This window comes from Oryza sativa, chromosome 3 (genome assembly GCF_034140825.1).
Source record: "Oryza sativa Japonica Group chromosome 3, ASM3414082v1".
Classification (NCBI taxonomy): Eukaryota; Viridiplantae; Streptophyta; class Magnoliopsida; order Poales; family Poaceae; genus Oryza; species Oryza sativa.
In genome coordinates, this window is record NC_089037.1 from 5,109,586 (window position 1) to 5,129,092 (window position 19,507).

At 38.6% G+C, this 19,507-nt stretch overlaps 2 protein-coding genes across 3 annotated transcripts; both read right to left on the reverse strand.

Moving 5' to 3' along the window:
- Positions 1 to 1,202: 1,202 nt before the first annotated feature.
- On the reverse strand, positions 1,203 to 2,648 carry LOC4331941 (probable serine acetyltransferase 4). Its single transcript, NM_001417313.1, has one exon. It carries the CDS (start codon positions 2,502 to 2,504, stop codon positions 1,557 to 1,559), a length of 948 nt encoding a protein of 315 aa, NP_001404242.1. The 5' UTR covers positions 2,505 to 2,648; the 3' UTR covers positions 1,203 to 1,556.
- A 13,140-nt stretch (positions 2,649 to 15,788) lies between these two features.
- On the reverse strand, positions 15,789 to 19,252 carry LOC4331942 (small ribosomal subunit protein uS10c). 2 transcript variants are annotated; one of them, XM_015775575.3, is made up of 3 exons: positions 18,996 to 19,252; positions 18,716 to 18,772; positions 15,789 to 16,255 (listed from the first exon to the last, which is right to left on the reverse strand). In XM_015775575.3, exons 1-3 carry the CDS (start codon positions 19,182 to 19,184, stop codon positions 15,944 to 15,946), a joined length of 558 nt encoding a protein of 185 aa, XP_015631061.1. In that variant the 5' UTR covers positions 19,185 to 19,252; the 3' UTR covers positions 15,789 to 15,943. The 2 variants fall into 2 exon arrangements, with proteins under 2 accessions (XP_015631061.1, XP_015631060.1); XM_015775574.3 differs by having other exon boundaries at positions 15,789 to 17,477.
- Between the last annotated feature and the right edge of the window lie 255 nt (positions 19,253 to 19,507).

Below are 19,507 nucleotides of genomic sequence, written 5' to 3' on the forward strand. Positions count from 1 at the left end.
GGGAAGATATGGAAAAGGGAGGGAGAAAGAAGGAAGAAGAGTTGGCCGCTGACATGTGGGGCCCACTTGCCACATTAACCAAAACCGGGAACTATACTATCCTGGGATCTTGGATATACAGGTTTTGCAAGTTGAGGGCAACGTTATATCTTGTATTCCAGTTCAATGACGTTATTCAAACTCGGCGTCAAGATGAGGGATCTATAGTGAACTTATCATCCTAACTGATATCCCGCAAGTGGGCCTTGGCGATTTAGACATGGCGGCACTGGGTCGGCACCTTCCAGCCCAAAATTGCCGTTCCAGTAGCCCTTTCCCACCGGAGTATCTTGTCTTCACAACTTAATTGGGCCGGTGTACACAACTTCAGCCCACGGTTTTATATACAGTTCGAAGCACAAAGTGAAATGCAGGACAACCAGGATTATACTCTTGTCGTAGTACCTATTTTCCCTGGAATTTGCACTCTACTTTGTGTATCCCTGTAGTAACATCGTTTGAAAATATGCCCCAAAAGAATCAACTTGGTTTAAAAACCATATATCTCCAGTATTCTCAGCAAAGGAACGTTATCGTCCAATCTGAAGTTCATCTATTTCTTGGGGCCTCAGCTGGAGGTATTCGATTCCTTCAGACTTCATATTGGAGAACGCGGATACAAGGGCAGTTTCTGCAAGCAATATCTTACTGGATATCAAGTTGACTTTGCTGAAGGAGAGCCTAAAAGTTTCTGCCTTTCTAACAAAAGCTACAGCGTCACATCTGTTGCAGTAATAAATACCGGGATTACCATTACCATTATCACAAAAACCATCAGTTCGCATCCACTTGGATCTATCCTGACGTCCTTCCGTTCACAGCATACCCAATCTTGTCAATTATTTGTGTCTGTGATGTAAACACGAAAAAGGCCGTAAATTTAGCCGATTTATTTGGACGAAGTCTTGAAGGAAATGTTCTCTTTGGTTTTTTATGCAACTCGTTCACATTTTAGTGGTCATATTTTCGTTTGGGCTTACTATACTTTGTGCTCTAGAACTCTGGTTTGTTTGAAGGAGCCCTCCAAAATGTGCTTAGTCAAGTTAAAATTATCCACTAGTCTTCATCTACTGGCTAGTTGACCACCTTCACACATTGGGTTTCGTCAAACCATTATACTTGGTCAGATTTCAGAAACTGTACTCGGTATGTATCAATCAGTATTTAAGAAAGCATCCGTATTTCACATTGTAAGAAGAAAGATATGATCTTCCAAAGAAGCAGAAGAACATACAAGAGGATGAGCTCCTACTATACTTACAAGGAGGCAATAGATGATCAGAGACGTTTTTCGTTATTCCTTAGGAAAAGTAAAAAAAAATGAAAAAAAAAGTTTTGACTTGAAAGGGCTCAATGCTAATTGAGCTCATTCCCAGGCCAAATACTTGTCTAATCTCTATAGAGTAGTATAGGTTTACAAGAGTAGTCATCACCAGAAAATAACTTTTGGTGGGAAACTCTCTTGTACTAAAAGTTACTAACCATTTTGCGTTCACACTGCACGCTATGCAAGCCATTCAATCCGACCATCTCTGCTCCATGGTTACCCCGGGAAGCTCTTCCGGCCGCCGTTGCGGCGCCGCCTTCTTGCCGATGATCGGCTTCGCTGGGTTCCCGACGGCCGTGGTTCCGTCCGCCACGTCCCGTAGCACGACTGCGCCGGCTCCGATCTTCGCTCCGTCGCCAATGTGCACATTGCCGAGCACGCTCGCCCCGGCGCCGATCAGCACACCGTCCCCGACCTTGGGGTGCCGGTCGCCGGACTCCTTCCCCGTGCCGCCCAGCGTCACCCCGTGCAGGATGGACACGTCGTAGCCGACGACGGCCGTCTCGCCGATGACGACGCCCGTGGCGTGGTCGAGCAGGATGCCGCAGCCAATGCGCGCACCGGGGTGGATGTCGACGCCGAACACCTCGGAGGCGCGGCTCTGGAGGAGGAGAGCCGGCGCCCTGCGGTTGTCGGACCAGAGCGCGTGCGCCGCGCGGTGGGCCTGCAGTGCCAGGAAGCCCTTGTAGTAGAGGAAGCAGTGGACCATCTTGGCGCAGGCCGGGTCGCGGTCGCGCGCCGCGACGAGGTCGGCGCGCGCGGCGCGCCCGGCCTCCGGGTGCGCGGCGAGCGCGCCGGCGAGGAGGTCCCGGAGCTGGTCCTGCGGCAGCGCGCCGGGGATGCAGAGCTTGGCCGCCAGCAGCGAGGCGAGCGCGGACTCCAGCGACGGCCGCGACAGGACGAGGTCGTGGTAGAACTTGCGGAGGAGCGGCTCGTCGTCCGCGTCGTCCTGCGCCTCGGCGCGCAGCACGTCCCACACGTAGTCGCCGCTGCTCCCGCTAGCGGCCGGCGCCGGCGCCGCCGATGCGGTGACCACCGGACGGTCCGTAGCGGTGCAGTCCGGCAAGACGCAGTAGAACTTCTCCGGCAGGCGGCACAGGTACGCCGCCGGCGGCCACTTGTCGACGCAGGCTGCCATTTGCGCCGCCTAGAGAGAGAGAGAGCGAGAGGCAGAGGCCGTGGCGGTGGTGGTGAAATCGCAAGAGGAGAATGGTGACACGAGCGGCTGGTGCTTGAGCTACTATATATATGTGTCACTGGAGAGAGGAGGCAGAGAAGTTTCAAAGAAACTTTCTGAGATGGAGGTTTCTTTGGTGTCAAGGTAGCCTTCTGTTAAAATTTGTGTTTGACCGCCGTACGTTTGTGTGCCCATGTACACATCGACTGCACAACAGAAATAATTTTACTGGGCATCTTGTAATTACACACGTACTACGTGGACCGTGGACGTACGTGTCGTGCCCATACAGATAAAATCTTGGTCCTTTGGAGAAACAGAAACGCATTCTTCTTTTCTTTTGCGAGAAGAAACGCATTTTAGTGGATGACCAACAGGATGGACACGCAAAAGGAGCCATGATCGATGGAACTGTTGAACTCGAGCATATGCCCCAAAGGATAAAAGATCAATCGGCAGTGTGGGCAACAGTGCAAGATTCCAACAGCAACTTTGAGGTTAGAAAAAGAATTTGCTGCCGAAACGGCAAAGACAAACGAGACGCCCCGCGCACAAAGCCACACGGTGACGAACGCCTCGTCACGCACTTGGCTGTAGTGGAGTACCAAATTGTACGCGAAAACGCGCGCGATGATGGGGAAGGAGGGGAGAAGGGAAGCGGCGGCGATGGAGGCGGACAGCGACGCGAAAGCCGAATATTGCCCCGGGAGGATAGCGTGGGGGCAACTTGGTGCAAAACCGCACACGCACGCACGCTCTCCCTCTGCCGCTTGTGTGCCGCGCGGCGTCTGGTCGAGGCGTCGCTGCGGGTGCCCGCCGCGAACATCGTATCCCCGGCCCCGCGCGCGATCGTGTGGGATACGCGCGGGCGGAAGATGTCGCGCTCGGTGAACATGTGTGTGCAGTTGTGCACGCCGGCCGTAACATGTGTGGCACCACACAAAGCAAGATCTGTTTTTGCTCGCATTTTCTTCACGCCTGAAATCTAACACACACACACACACAAACAAAACGTCTTGATAAGGCAGAACCAAATTTAAACTTTAGAACTGATTTTTAGGTTTTTTTTAAACTTTTTTTTACTTATTCTTCGGCATCAGTTTTGATTAGTGTCCCCAACTAACAATAAGTGCGAAGTGTGTGTGTGTCTATATATATATATATATATATATATATATATATATATATATATATATATATATATATATATATATATATATATATATATATATATATATATATATATATATATATATATATATATATATATATATATATATATATATATATATATATATATATATATATATATATATATATATATATATATATATAGTTTTGGAGGGAGAAATAACACCAGATTATCCGCATGGAGATTCTAGTACAACTGTAGTCATCGATCCTGTGTTGACTATTGACCATAAGTAACATGAGCAAAGCAAACCGAAAACAGTTCGGATCGAGTGTCAAACTCTTTGGGATTCATTGTGCAGTCCCACATACAACATCACACCCAGAAGCCATGAAAGGACGCCGCAGCGAATCCTAGTTAGCCAGGAAAGGATGACGTTTGGAGTGACGAGGTTAGGAGAAGTCGTCGGGTTCGGCTAGCTGAACCTGCACCTGCGATATGATTCTCGCATAACCTTTGGAGGTTTGACTGGGGTCTTCTCCTCCCAGCCTTCTTGAGATGCAAGCAAAGTGTCACTGGGCTATCTAATTATGCAAATGAGATGATGCAAGGGCGTACGTGGTAACGTGGGGCATTCAGGAACAAGGTTAGGGGATGACATCCGCTAATTGACAAACAAAGTTTTTCGATGGGTCGCATGTCTAGCTAACAAAAACTACTGCCAGCTGAGAGCTGACACATGCCTCACTTGCTGACTTATTACGAGCCTAGTTGGTTATCCATATTTTCTAATAAATCAAAATATTTATCGGAGAATAAAATTGAATTTATAGTTAAAACTTTTATATATTTATTTGTAGCGATTTAAAAGTCAACTAGCTGGGTGTCCCGCGCATTTGCGCGGCTAGCACCTAAACAAAATCATATATTTTTTTAAGTATGATTTTACTTAAAATTTATTAAATAGCTATCTTATTGTTTTAAGACTTTGAAAGACTAAACCTTATCATCCTTGTGTTTTTAATTATATAGGCTTTAAAAGTCACACCAGTTGCTACCCGTTATGTCATCTCCTTTTTTATTTGCTTGCTTGATCTACCACTATTTCTATTCATTCTTCTTTGAACCTTTAAAAATTGGATTTTATAGTTTTTAGAGTTTATTATCACGTTGGGTTACATTTTTATAATTTCTAGAGTCCCGTCAAACGTTGCCATTATACTCCTCTGTGGTCCGTCCATTGTCTCTTCTCTTTATTGTCATTGAGATTTTTAAAATCAAATATAATTATCGTTTGGGTTCATTTTCACTTTTTAGAAGTCCCGCCAAACCGTCAGCGGCTTTACTATTGTACTCCTCTACGGCTCGCCCGCTGCCTCCTTTCTTTATTGTTATTGATATTTTAAAATCGAACATGATTATCATTGTTTTTTTTTTACTTTTTAGAAGTTCCGAACCTTTAAAAATTGGACTTGTAGTTTCATTTTTCATAATTTTTAGAAGTCCCATCAAACAATGCCACTATGCCCCTCTACAGCCCATCCGCCGTCTACTCTTTGTTGTCATTGTGATTCTAAAAATCGAACATAACTATCGTTAGAATTCATTTTTTATTTTCTAGAAGTCCCGTCAACTGTCGGTGGCTCTGCAACTATGCTCTTATACACCCCGCCCGCTGCTTCTCATTTTTATTGTCATTGAGATTTTAAAAATCGAATATGATTATCAATAGGGTTTATTTATTTTTTACTTTCTAGAAGTTCCGATAACCGCCTTACTCGTTTGCTTCACGGCCTGCCTGACTTCCCTCCTTTTAATCATCATTAGGATTCTATTTGGTGTTTTATTAACAATTTTTATATGTCGTATCAACCGTCACCACTCTACTTCTTTATAAGCCTGTTACTTAATTTATCTCATCATGTGTTTTAGATGGTTGTCTTCTCTTTCAATAATCTTTATTTGTATCACAATTTTTAGTTATTTATAAATTGTATTCCTAATTGATCTTATTTTTCTTTTTCTAATTTCAGATTTTTTTAAAAAAAATTAGTTAATACCGTATTCTGTTCTTTTAATGTTTTTATTTTTTATTTTCAATTTTAGTTATTTTAAAATTGTATTCCTACTTGAACTCTCTTTTATTTTTTCTAATTTTAGATATTATTTTATTTTTTATTCTAAATTTTAATTAATCTCGTATTGTGTTATTATATGGATTCTTCTTTCAATATTGCTTATTTTTAATTCCGAATTTCAGCTAATTTTAAATTGTATTTCTACTTGAACTCCTTTTTATTTTCTTTTGCTAATTTCGGATTTATTTATTTTTATTCTGAGTTTTAATTAATCTCGTATTGGGTTCTTCTTTTAATATTCCTTATTTTTAATTCCGAATTTCAACTATTTTAAAATTGTATTCCTACTTGGACTCTCATTTTTCTTTTCTAATTTTGGATTTTTATTTTTTATTTTTATTTCGACTTTTAATTAATCTCGTATTGTGTTCTTATATATATGGAAACTTCTTTCAATATTGTTTATTTTTAATTCCGAATTTCAGCTATTTTTAAATTGTATTTCTACTTGGACTCTCCTTTCCTTTTCTAATTTTGGATTTTATTTTATTTTTATTTCGAATTTTGATTAATCTCGTGTTGGGTTCTTATATGGAAACTTCTTTCAATATGCTTATTTTTAATTCTAAATTTCAGTTATTTTTAAATTATATTTCTACTTGGACTCTCCTTTCCTTTTTCTAATTTTAGATTTTATTTTTTATTTTATTTTAAATTTTGATTAATCTCGTATCATATTCTTATATGGAAACTTCTTTCAATATGCTTATTTTTAATTCCGAATTTAAGGTATTTTTAAATTGTATTTCTACTTGGACTCTTTTTTTCTTTTTCTCCGATTAATGTGGGAATTTCTAGCCCCCCACAGCGAACGTGGTGCCTGAAAGGACCTTAATGTCACCTAGAGGGGGGGGGGGTGAATAGGCGTTCCTAAAAATTATCAGAACTTCTTAGCATATTAGAATGATGAGAACTTTCGGTTCAAATAGGAACTTCCGATATGAGATTGGAAGTTCCGGTCTCAACCGAAAAGTTCGGCGGATAATGGAAGAAAACACTAGCTATGAACTTGTAGCTCAAATAAACAAAATGTATATGAATCAAAAGGAGACAAATAAGGTATCTAAACAAGATATAAGGTCACCAACTAAATTAATTAAGCATACAAGTAGATCGGGTAAAAACAAGCTCAAGTACAATATGAGAGAATGCACAAATGGGCAAACCAAGAGAGGAGACACGTGATTTGTTTCCCGAAGTTCGGATCTACGGATCATACGTCTCCGTTGAGGAGCCACAAGGGCCAAGTCTATTTCAACCCTTTCCTCACGAGGTTGCACAAATGCACTCCTCGGTTTCACTCTTGATTTCTTCCCTTGTGGAGGCGAAATCGAAGCCTTCACAAACTTTCCGTGGCACACCACAACCTTGGGTGCTCACCGGCGATGCCTAGCCGTATAGGAGACCTTAGTCCCCAAGAGTAACAAACACAATCGAAGATTTGCTTGCTATGAACTCGAGTGCTCAAAGTATGGAGTGAAGCTTACTAGCTCTCAACTTCTCAATCACTCAATCCAACTCTTTCCCCTTCTCAAATCCCTCTCACAAAGAGGCAACACAAAGGATGGAGTGAAGCTCACTAGCTCTCAACTCTTCACTCTCTCAATCCAACTCTCTCCCCTTCTCAAATCCCCTTCACAAAGAGGCACCACAAAGGTAGAGAAATGGGGATGGCTATTTGGCTTTGGATGTGTCTAATACTCCCCAAGAGTAGCAGCCACTCAAAGGAGGGGTGGAGGAGTTTATATACCTGAGCCCCTCAAAAACTAGCCGTTGGAGGCTAAGACTGTAATTTTCGGAGTTTCTGAAAAGCATTTTCGGACAAGTCCGAAAACTTACAGAAGCAAATCTCAGATTCGCAGCTATTTTCGGAATGTCCAAAAATTTTCGGAGTTAACTCCGAAAATTTTCGGAGTTTCCGGTAACTTTTCGCTCGGGAGTCCGTTTTTGATGAACTTGGACTCTATGGAAAGCTCACTCAGAGGACTACCCAACTCAACCAAAAACAAGGTCAAAACCACTCAAAGGATAGGTTAAAGCTTGGGTTTCTCTAAAGGTAGCACTATGATAGGTCACTTTGAGCACTGAGTCATACACAAACACCTCGACGTTGCATCCCTCTTAATAGTACGGCATTCCTAAACTCAAATGTAAATAAGAAGATAATTATACCATTAAGAATGCCTTTTTTTTCATCTTTCTTTTGTTGTCTTGAGGGACGCCAATGCCGATACCGTTTCACCATATATTCTTCAAATGATTGATGCGGTTACTTGTAGCTTCAAATGGTCTCGCACGGTCCATCATGACAAAGCCGTCACTCGCCCTTCACCACCGGATTTGGTTCTTCGGCACCAAGCCCCTTGCTTGCTCTTCACCGCCGCATGGTCCATCGCGACCGAACATCGCTTGCCCTTCACCGTCTTGCCATAATAGCCACTTCGTATCACACATCTTCAATATCTTCACTTTGTCATTCTTGGTATTGTTAGTTGTAATGATATCACTTGAGCATCAACACCTTTGTAATCCTTGGGACCTATTTCTTTCATTCAACTCAATAAAATTATTAGTCCTAATGATCCGGTTGTCAACCTCCACATGTTGACCAACCGATCGCATGTATAAAAGGATATGAATACATGATGAGTATTAATCAACACCACAAGTGTCATATACTCAAATATTTATTCAAATGTAAAGATCCTAATTAAATGAAGGTGAATAACTTGGATCGATTACATGCATAACTAAAGTATAGGATTTGCTCCCCCTAAATGTATGCATACAAAATATTTGTGTGAAGCAAGAGTATGCATAACAAGATATTAAACATTGAGAGCTTATCCTATACAAGAATAGAAGGCATTTCTCAAATATAGATATTAAAATAAAAACATACCTTCATCATCTCCAAGTTCTCAATGTAAATAGACTAAATAAGAGATAATACTCAAACAAAACATTAGTCTCACATGCATATGCCAATCACGTGGAAATATTATATACGAACATATCAATATGTACATGAAGATAAAGAGTGATACATATAGCTTGATCTCCATGCATTTCATCCTTGTGATTTAGGTCCACCAACACTCCACTTTCATATCCACATGAGACTAGGCAAAGAAATGCTTATAAAAATATTAGTCTCACATAATTGGATTTGTTATTAATCATCAAAACCAAATCAATGGCACTTGAACTTTCAGTGCCTCCTTTCAAAGCTGTTTTAATAATATAACTAGCTGGGTGGCCCACGCAATTGCGCGGCTAGCACCCAAACAAAATCATATATTTTTCAGTATAATTTTACTTAAAATTTATTAAATAGCTATCTCGTTGTCTTAAGACTTTGAAAGACCAAACTTTATCATCCCCATATTTCTAATTATATAGTTTTTAAAAGTCACACCAGCTGCTACCCCTTACTTTTGTCATATCCTTATTTATTTGCTTGATCGATCCACCACTGTTTCTATTTATTCTCCTTGAAACCTATAAAAATTGGATCTTATAGTTTTTAGAGTTTATTGTCTCGTTGGGTTTCATTTTTATAATTTCTAGAAGCCCCGTCAAACGCTAACATTATACTCCTCTATAGCCCGTCCATTGTCTTTTCTCTTTATTGTCATTGGGATTTTAGAAATAAAATATAATTATCGTTTGGGTTCATTTTTTACTTTCTAGAAGTCCCACCAAACCGTCAGCGGCTTTGCCACTGTACTCCTTTATGGCTCGCCTGCTGCCTCCCTTCTTTATTGTCATTGAGATTTTAAAATCGAACATGATTTTCATTGGGGCTCTTTTTTTTTTTTACTTTTTAGAAGTTCCGAACCTTTAAAAATTGGACCTTGAAGTTTTTAGAGCTTATTGTCTTGTTGGGTTTCATTCTTTATGATTTTTAGAAGTCCCGTCAAATGATGCCACTGTACTCCTCTATGGCCCATCCGCTGGGACTCTAAAAATCAAACATAACTATTGTTGGAATTTTTTTTATTTTATAGAAGTCCCGCCAACCGTTGACGGCTCTGCAACTATATTCATATACATCCCGCCCGCTGCTTCTCCTTTTTATTATCATTGAGATTTTAAAAATCAAATATGATTATTAATGGGGTTGATTTTTTTTACTTTCTAGAAGTCCCGACAACCGGCTTGCTTGTTTGCTTCATGGCCTGCATGTTATCCCTCCTTTTAATCGTCATTAGAATTTTATTTGGTGTTTTATTAACAGTTTTATATGTTGTATCAACCACCATCACTCTACTCCTTTATAGGCCTACTACTTAATTTATCTCGTCATGTGTTTTAGATGGTCTTTTCTTTCAATAGTCTTTTGTTTTTTTATCACTAATTTAGTTATTTATAAGTTGTATTCCTAATTAAAATCTTTTTTATTTTTCTAATTTCAGAATTTATTTTTTAAAAAATTTAATTAATACCATATAGTGTTCTTTTAATTTATTAATTTTTAATTTTTGAATTTTAGTTGTTTCAAAATTGTATTCCTACTTGAACTCTCTCTTTTGATTTTTCTAATTTTGTATATTATTATTTTATTTTTATTCTAAATTTTAATTAATCTCGTATTAGGTTCTTATATGGATTCTTCTTTCAATATTGCTTATTTTTAATTCCGAATTTCAGTTAATTTTAAATTGTATTCATACTTGAACTCTTCTTTTCTTTTTACTAATTTCAGATTTTATTTTAATTTTTATTCCGAATATTAATTAATCTCGTATTGGGTTCTTATATGGACTCTTATCTTAATATTCCTTATTTTTAATTCCATATTTCAGTTATTTTTAAATTGTATTCCTACTTGGACTCTCTTTTCCTTTTCTAATTTTGTATTTTATTTTATTTTTATTCCAAATTTTGATTAATCTTGTATTGGGTTCTTATATGGACTCTTCTTTCCATATTGCTTATTTTTAATTCTGAATTTCAGCTATTTTTAAACTGTATTTCTACTTGGACTCTTCTTTTCTTTTTCTCCGATTAATGTGGGAATTTCTAGCCTCCACAGCGAACGTGGTGCCTTCTTTTCGAGCTGTCTTAATAATATAATAGATAGATGCTAAAAAGGCAATTATTTTAAAATAACTTAAAAATTATCTTCAAAATCAAGTTCGAAAATTTAAATTTTAGCTTTTGTTTTGGCTTATTAGATCAACCAATGGAGATCATGTCTCATGCTAAATTTGATATTTTTCTTCATGACAATTCATGGAAGACACTTGTAGGTTACGTCTCGCTATCGTTTTATCCGGTATCGCCTTTATTAGCTGATGTAGTTCTGTTTTTATCTAAACTAGCTGGGTGGCTCGCGCAATTGCGCGGCTAGCACCCAAACAAAATCATATATTTTTTTAAGTATGATTTTACTTAAAATTTATTAAATAGCTATTTCATTGTCTTAAGACTTTGAAAGACCAAACTTTATCATCCTCGTGCTTCTAATTATATAGTTTTTAAAAGTCACACCAGTTGCTACATTTTATGTCATCTTCTTCTTTATTTGCTTGCTCGATCTACCACTATTTCTATTCATTCTTCTTGGAACATTTAAAAATTGGATTTTATAGTTTTTAGAGTTTATTGTCACGTTGGGTTTCATTTTTACAATTTCTAGATGTCTCGTCAAACGTTGCCATTATACTCCTCTACGACCCGTCCACGGTCTCTTCTCTTTATTTTCATTGAGATTTTAAAAATCAAACATAATTATCGTTTGGGTTTATTTTTACTTTCTAAAAGTCCCGCCAAACCATCAGCGGCTTTACCATTGTACTCCTCTACAGCGCGCCCACTGCCTCCCTTCTTTATTGTCATTGAGATTTTAAAATCGAACATGTTTATCATTGTTTTTTTTTACTTTTTGGAAGTTTCGAACCTTTAAAAATTGGACCTTTAGTATTATTTTTTATAATTTTTAGAAGTCCCAGCAAACGATGCCACTATGCCCCTCTACAACCCGGCCGCTGCCTACTCTTTATTGTCATTGTGATTCTAAAAATCGAACATAACTAACGTTGGAATTCATTTTTTATTTTCTAGAAGTCTCGTCAACCGTCGGTGACTCTACAACTATACTCTTATACACCCCGCCCGCTGCTTCTCCTTTTTATTGTCATTGAGATTTTAAAAATCGAATATGATTATCAATGGGGTTTATTTTTTTAACTTTCTAGAAGTCCCGAGAACCGCGTTACTCGTTTGCTTCATGGCCTGCCTGACGTCCCTCCTTTTAATTGTCACTAGGATTCTATTTGGTGTTTTATTAACAATTTTTATATGTCGTATGAACCGTCACCACTCTACTCCTTTATAGGCCTGCTACTTAATTTATCTCGTCATGTGTCACAAATTTTAGTTATTTAGAAATTGCATTCCTAATTGAAATCTTATTTTTATTTTTCTAATTTCAGATTTTTTTTAAAAAAATAGTTAATATCGTATTGTGTTCTTTTAATGTTTTTATTTTCAATTTCAGTTGTTTCAAAATTGTATTCCTACTTGAACTCTCTTTTAATTTTTCTAATTTTAGATATTATTTTATTTTTAATTTTAAAATTTAATTAATCTCGTATTGGGTTCTTATATGGATTCTTCTTTCAATATTGCTTATTTTTAATTCCGAATTTCAACTAATTTTAAATTGTGTTCCTACTTGAACTTTTCTTTTATTTTCTTTTGCTAATTTCAGATTTATTTATTTTTATTCCGAATTTTAATTAACCTCGTATTGGGTTCTTATATGGACTCTAATTTTAATATTCCTTATTTCTAATTTCGAATTTCAGCTATTTTTAAATTATATTCTTACTTGGACTCTCATTTCCTTTTCTAATTTTGGATTTTATTTTATTTTTATTTCGAATGTTGATTAATTTCATTTTGGGTTCTTATATGGAAACTTCTTTCAATATTGCTTATTTTTAATTCCGAATTTCTCTTATTTTTAAATTGTATTTCTATTTGGACTATCTTTTCCTTTTCTAATTTTAGATTTTATTTTATTTTTATTTCGAATTTTGATTAATCTCGTATTGGGTTTTTATATGGAAACTTCTCTCAATATTGCTTATTTTTTATTCCGAATTTCAGCTATTTTTAGATTGTAGTTCTACTTGGACTGTCCTTTTTTTTTTCTTTTTCTCCGATTGATGTGAGAATTTCTAGCTCCCACGGTAAACGTTGTGTATCCTTTCAAAGCTGTTTTAATAATATAATAGATAGATAGATAGGTATAAATTTTAGCATCTCCTTTGACTAATCATACACACAACCAATGTCAGATAAACTAAAAAGAATTACAGAATTAGAAAAATGGCGAGTGAAACTAACATAGTCTTTCCGTTCCAAAATATATGATTTTATATGACATGGTGCTTGTAATGCACAAAAATCCGAGCTTTCAATCAATCATAAGCTTGGGAAAGCAATCTAAACAATTCAATATTTTACCAATGGCGTGACTGAAAATATATTTTCCCTTATTCTTAATATTTACTAAACAATCTGAAAGTACTTATATTTTATTTTAGAACAGATAGCATACATATTATTTTGTTTATCCATTTGAGATCACCAATGTTTTTTTTTCAAATCTGTTTGAGATCATGTTGCCATCTGCCACAATTCCCACGCATATCACTATATGAGCCATCCAATTGCTTTTTATTAAAAAAAATGGTTTCGTTGGTTGTGGCGGTGGTAAAATTTGGGCCAATGGCTGATTTACAGCTAAGTTAAGCTGTGATATTATTTTACGTTTCAGTTCGATATCAGTCACAACTAGTGTGATGCTTATAAAATTTGATCGGCACAACAATTGGCAGTTGGTTTTAGATATTTTGTTTCCCTAGTTTGAGGAACACATGAACTACATGTGACTTGCAAGCCATTGCGCAGAAACATCGGTTACATAAATTTCCGTCAATCATAGATAGAGGTTTAGCAATAGATATTACTTATGTCTTTAGGCTGGTGTTTTAAGTAGTTTGTTTTAGTAATTTGCACTCGTTCAACCTACCACCTATAATAATTGGTTATAACTTTCTTCCAAAAAAAAGAGGATAAAACGAATTCCATTATCCGAAAATATCAGCCTACCAACATAACAATCTGGATTCATAGAACCAGGGCCCCAGAATTGCTTGGATACAAGCGATCCAGCCCCGCGATTATTGGCGCCAACGTACCAAGTGACACAGCAGTGAAAGCAAAGCCGATGGTAGCTAGGGTCAAACGTAGTAGCTGCTATGCTACAGATACAGCCACTGCACTCGAAATCGAAAAAGGCTAGCCTTCTTTTTTAACAAAGAGGATATGGGTGAAATTCCGAAGGGAAGGTCCCAAAAGAGCCATTGAAATTCGCAACACGCAACGGGAACAAGGAGCTGATCAAATGAACACTGAATATTCGCATTCGCGAATCGCAACCACAAAAGTTACTATCATGTTGGTGATCAGATGCTTCTTTTTTGAGGTTTTCTTTTCTGCTACAGATAGGAGCTATCTCTGTCGAAAACAGTAAGGTTGTTGCAGAGTGACCGATGATTTTTGCCTGCATATGGTGGAAATTATTCTGTGCTGCTCTGAGAGAGATTTGTCAGTGAACAGGATATTATGTTGTTATCAGCGATTGATCTTATCCAGCACGCAATAATTGCCACTAATAGAAATGGTAGAATACTTTTTTCTAGCATGTTGTATTGCGAACTTTGCTTGCCGATCTCGATGTGAAATGGTATAGCGTACGTATATTCACTTCAGTGACCTGATGGTGACATTCATTGTTGGCGGTTCTGCATTTCAGGATCAGTGTCATGATGAATGCTTTAAAAGTGTCAATCAAAGGAAGCATCTATTTCCTGTAGCGATTAGCAGCCAAATTTTCAACTGAAGCAGGCAGGCAAGATCATCACTGAAAATAAATTATGGACTTGGCTTGTCGATCAGCGGCTGCTTTGAGCCTTTGACCATGTTTGGTCGTTTTCGATATGGAGTGAAAGGGAAAAACGATGGCACTGAAGAACATCTGCGAATGGGGCTGCAGCCTGCAGGCTGCAGGCTGCTAAGGACCAACTCTCTTCCATTTTCCCCTACCAGGAAGAATATTTGGTTGACACAGATATCTTTAAATATCGTGCATCATGATTGGTAGCTAGTGCCAAGACGATCGGTTTCATGTTTTTTTTTTTCTCAGAAATTAAAGAGTGGTTGGTTGAATTCCACTATGCGATTCTTGGAATCCATACTTTACCTGACCTTTGTGGATGCGATAAAGTTTATGCTTTTAGTGTCTATAAGACGAAGCTTATTTAGTACTGTTTCCCATACAGGCTTTAAATTTGTGTGATTTTAGGCTAGACATCATACCCTCCCGATCTGATTAAAGTTTGGAATCTGCAGCTAACTAGTCTGTTTGTTTTCTTGCTTAGCTAATACTCCTTCCAATTTCTACCAGAGTTCCTTTGAAACCAATAATTTGGAATGAGTTGCTGCACAGGACTTCTAGAAAATTCACCCATTCCAAACATGGCATAAGATTGTGGAGAGGAAACTCAATCTCAGAAAGTGTATTAAGATGTGCCTACCCTAGTGACTACTTATTACGGTTGTTTTCCCTCCTGGCAGGTCATCAGTAACTAGCAGTTTAATTGATCGATCAACGTCCCCAATAAATAAGACTCTTAAATAGAAAGGCGATCATTTTAGAAGAAAAAAACAGTTAAGCTTTGTCAGCTTTCTGAATCAGCCCAGAAGTCAGTGCAGCAGCCATGACGAATAGAGTTTCAACTCTATGGTCATACAAATTTTGGAGGTCCAGATATAGAAGTTGAATTTCAAACCGAATTAGTAGGCCATTTGCAGGATCGTACTATTTCAACACTATAATCATGCATATAGTTTGCTCCCACAAATAACTTGCAGTACGTATAACCAGAAACACTGACATAACATAAAGTGACATTCTCATTCAATACTTCATATACGAACTTTTTTCCCTGTTGCTCTACATTTGTTCAAGTCTCGGATAGCAAAATGATCAGAAAAGAGCATTACATTACACCAGCAAATTTTAAAACTCCAGCTCCACGTGAATCATGAAATCATAGCTTAACCTCAACATCTACCCCGGCAGGGAGCTGGAGCTGCATCAAGGAATCTATTGTTTGTGCAGTCGGGTACATGATATCAATCAATCGCTGGTGCGTTCTGATCTCAAAATGGAACCTTGAATCTTTGTGCACGTGAGGAGAATTGAGCACACAATATACTCTTCGCTTGGTTGGCAGAGGAACTGGACCCATCGTCTTTGCATTTGTTGTTTTTGCAGCTTCAATGATCTTCTTACAGGAGTCCTCGATCAATGGTACCCAGTAAGACCTCAGCTTAATTCTGATCTTCTGCTTGGGTGCCAACTGAAAACAGAAAACATTGACCCTAAATGGCATTAGTGTTCCAGAAAATAGCAACTTCCACAGGTAAACGGAAGAAACACTGAAGCAAAACATGGAATAATGCAATTGGCGGTAGGATTACAGGAAATACAGTTAGGAAGTTGTCGATGGGAAAAAAAAGCTTTAAATTTCATGTACGCTTAGCATATTCACTACCATTGTCAGAGTTAGCTTGAGTACAATGTGGGAAGCAGTACACACTCAAGTAGAAATATTTTCCTAAATTCTGTAGAATTTGGAAAAACAAAAGATAAACAGTGAAATGAATCAGTGAATAACCATAATAAGGTTATTGAAATAAAACATATAATGCCATGGTTACATTTATTTTAACAATCTTCTCTCACTCATACTTAATAAATTTCAGTACAATGGTAGCCAACTCAAGGTGATGCAATGAATATCTATGATCAGCTCCTTCAATAATACTCAATTCATGATTGCTTATATATTTGTCAAATTCTAGGGCATCCTCTGATGGCACAATATCATCATCAGAACCATGAATTGTCAGAACCCTGCATTTAGGATCAATAGACATGCATGCACTCTTCATATCTATCTTAAGGCGATCCATCAGACTTTCTTTGGTTACACGGTAGATGGAACGTCCTGTTTTCACTCCCACATCAATGAACCCATACCGGTCTATCTTTTCCATATAATCACTTCCAAGACGATCAGCAATTCCACGTCTTAGATCAAATCTTCCAGACATGTTAATAATACTAGCTACATCTCGATGAATGGATGAATACAGGATGACCACATTTCCTCCTTTACTGTGGCCAGCAATACCGCGGGTGTCACGCTTGTGTTTCTTGAAATGTAGAATTACATCACGCAAATCATCCACCTCTTTGTAATAGTTGCCATACTGGAATGTGCCTTCACTTTCTCCATTGCCAGTGAAATCAAAACGAAATACGCTAATATTTTCTGAAGTTAGTGCATCACTGAGACATAGTATGGTTCTACTTTCCTTTGATGACCTAAATCCATGGCACAAAACTACAATATCGTTAGATCCAGCTTCATGCAAAAGACCAACGATTTTCTCTCCATATCTGTTTGTTATCACTATTTTCTCTTGTGATACATTGGAGGAATCACTTAACGAGGAGTGCAATTGTGAACAAGGCCTTGTAACAATTTCTTTTCCAGCAGTAGCACCAAAAAGTAACTGCATACATATGCACGATGGACATGCTTAACACATGGAAGACGTGAAGCAAGAAACAGAGATGATAGGGAGTAACCAGTAGCCACTAACACATGCTAATAGTCTAAGGTAAAAAAGGAAAAAACAGGCCAAAAAATCTCCAGCAGCTAGGAGTCTAGGACACACCTAGGGCTAGGGGTGGTTCCAAGGACGGCATCAAACATGCAGCAGGCACGGTTTTACATAAAAGGATTTGCCAGCTTTAGTGACGACTATCTTTCACTAGACAACCAAAAAGTCAGATTCATTCCTTCGAACCAACATGCAACAGAAGCTAATAGAAGAAATGGTGCCTCTTGCATATTGGAGTAGAACACTACCAACAATACATGTATGCACTAAACATGGAATAACAAAATGTATAACATACAAAATAGAAGATAATCAGAGCAACAGAAAAATGGTTGAGAATGGTTATATAGAATTCAATGGATAATTGATATGGAGAAACTCGCAAGAGTGAGAGGATAAAGCTATCGACAGAACGGAGAGAGATGATAAGGCAATTTCATATCATCTTTAAATTAGCATAGACAAATGGGCTCATCTTTTTTCTACTAACACCAAAAGTGCCTTTGGTGATGTATACCAATTCCAAGGAGGAACAAAACATGAATGATCAGGAAACATTGGAGTAATACAGGGAAATACAAGTGGTTAGACCATTTCATCCAGGAAGAACTCTAGCATTAAGCTGAGCATGGAAATCATGACCACCATCGACCTCCAAACAAACAGCATTTGATGTGTGTGACTTGGTTATTATCCCCACTTCCGTTAAAAAAATCAAGGATATATGGCACCCTGTTTCATGTCACCTCATGCATAATAACACATTAACTCATAAACATTAGGGTTAAAGGCATTATACAATCTACGGTGGCATCCATGGAAGGAGTTCTAGTATCCAAATCCAAATCACAAAGACAAAGTAACCCGTTTGTGCCAACAGTAAAGCCATTAAGACTGAAAAACTTTACTTCACATAATGCCACAACTCACTTACTGAGAACCACATTGACATACAACGTACTCAGTAATCGCTATGGAACAGAATTAAGGATTGCACGTCATTCAATTAGAACTAAGGAATAGAATCTAGATGGTAAGGACGAAAAATTCTCGAAGTGCTCGCATCAATGACATTACTAAAATAAAGCATTAGACGTTTTAACAACGTTAGCTCTAGGATAAGGTACCTGCTCCCCATCATCCCCAATCGACGACGGCATCGGAATCCCCGTCCCCTCCGTCTCCTGAAAGCATAAGCACAGCACAGTTAGCGAACAGATGTGCACTACACTGCACTAATTCCTTATTACAGGCTTACACAATTACACCTCACGAATGGGGTACTAATTTGGCCTACACATATAAAACTAACTGACAGTCTCCTCCTCCAGTAGGAACACAAACAGTCTGAAATGATGGAAAAAAGAGATGCTAAGCATAGGTAGCGGGGCTGGGTAGCCCACGTACCTCGGGCATGTCGGGGATGGTCTCGGCGGGCGGTGCTGCGGCGGAGGCCGCGGCAGCGGCGGCGCGGGAGCGGAGCGGGGGCGCGCGGAGGGGAGGCGGGAAGGAGAGTGCGGCCGGGTTGGGGTTCCCCGCGGCGCGATGGAGGGAGAGGAGCGGGAGGGTGGAGGAGGCGGAGGTGGAGACGGCCATGGCGAAGGGTGGTGGGAGGGGAAGGGGATGAGAGTGGAAGGGGAGAGCAGCAAGTGCGGGAGGCTTCTGCTTCGCCGCTATCGTGGTGTGGTATGTTATCCGATTTCGGCGAATTTGCGTTTTAGCCCCTCGAGTTTGTTAAATTGTGATTAAGGAGGTGTTTTGTTCTAGGGACTAAACTTTAGTCCACGTCACATCGGATGTTTATATACTGGATTGAGATCCTCTAATTTGGAGTATTAAACATAGACTACTTACAAAACTAATTGCATGAGAACTAATCCACGAGATAATTTTTTAAGCCTAATTAATCTATAATTAGC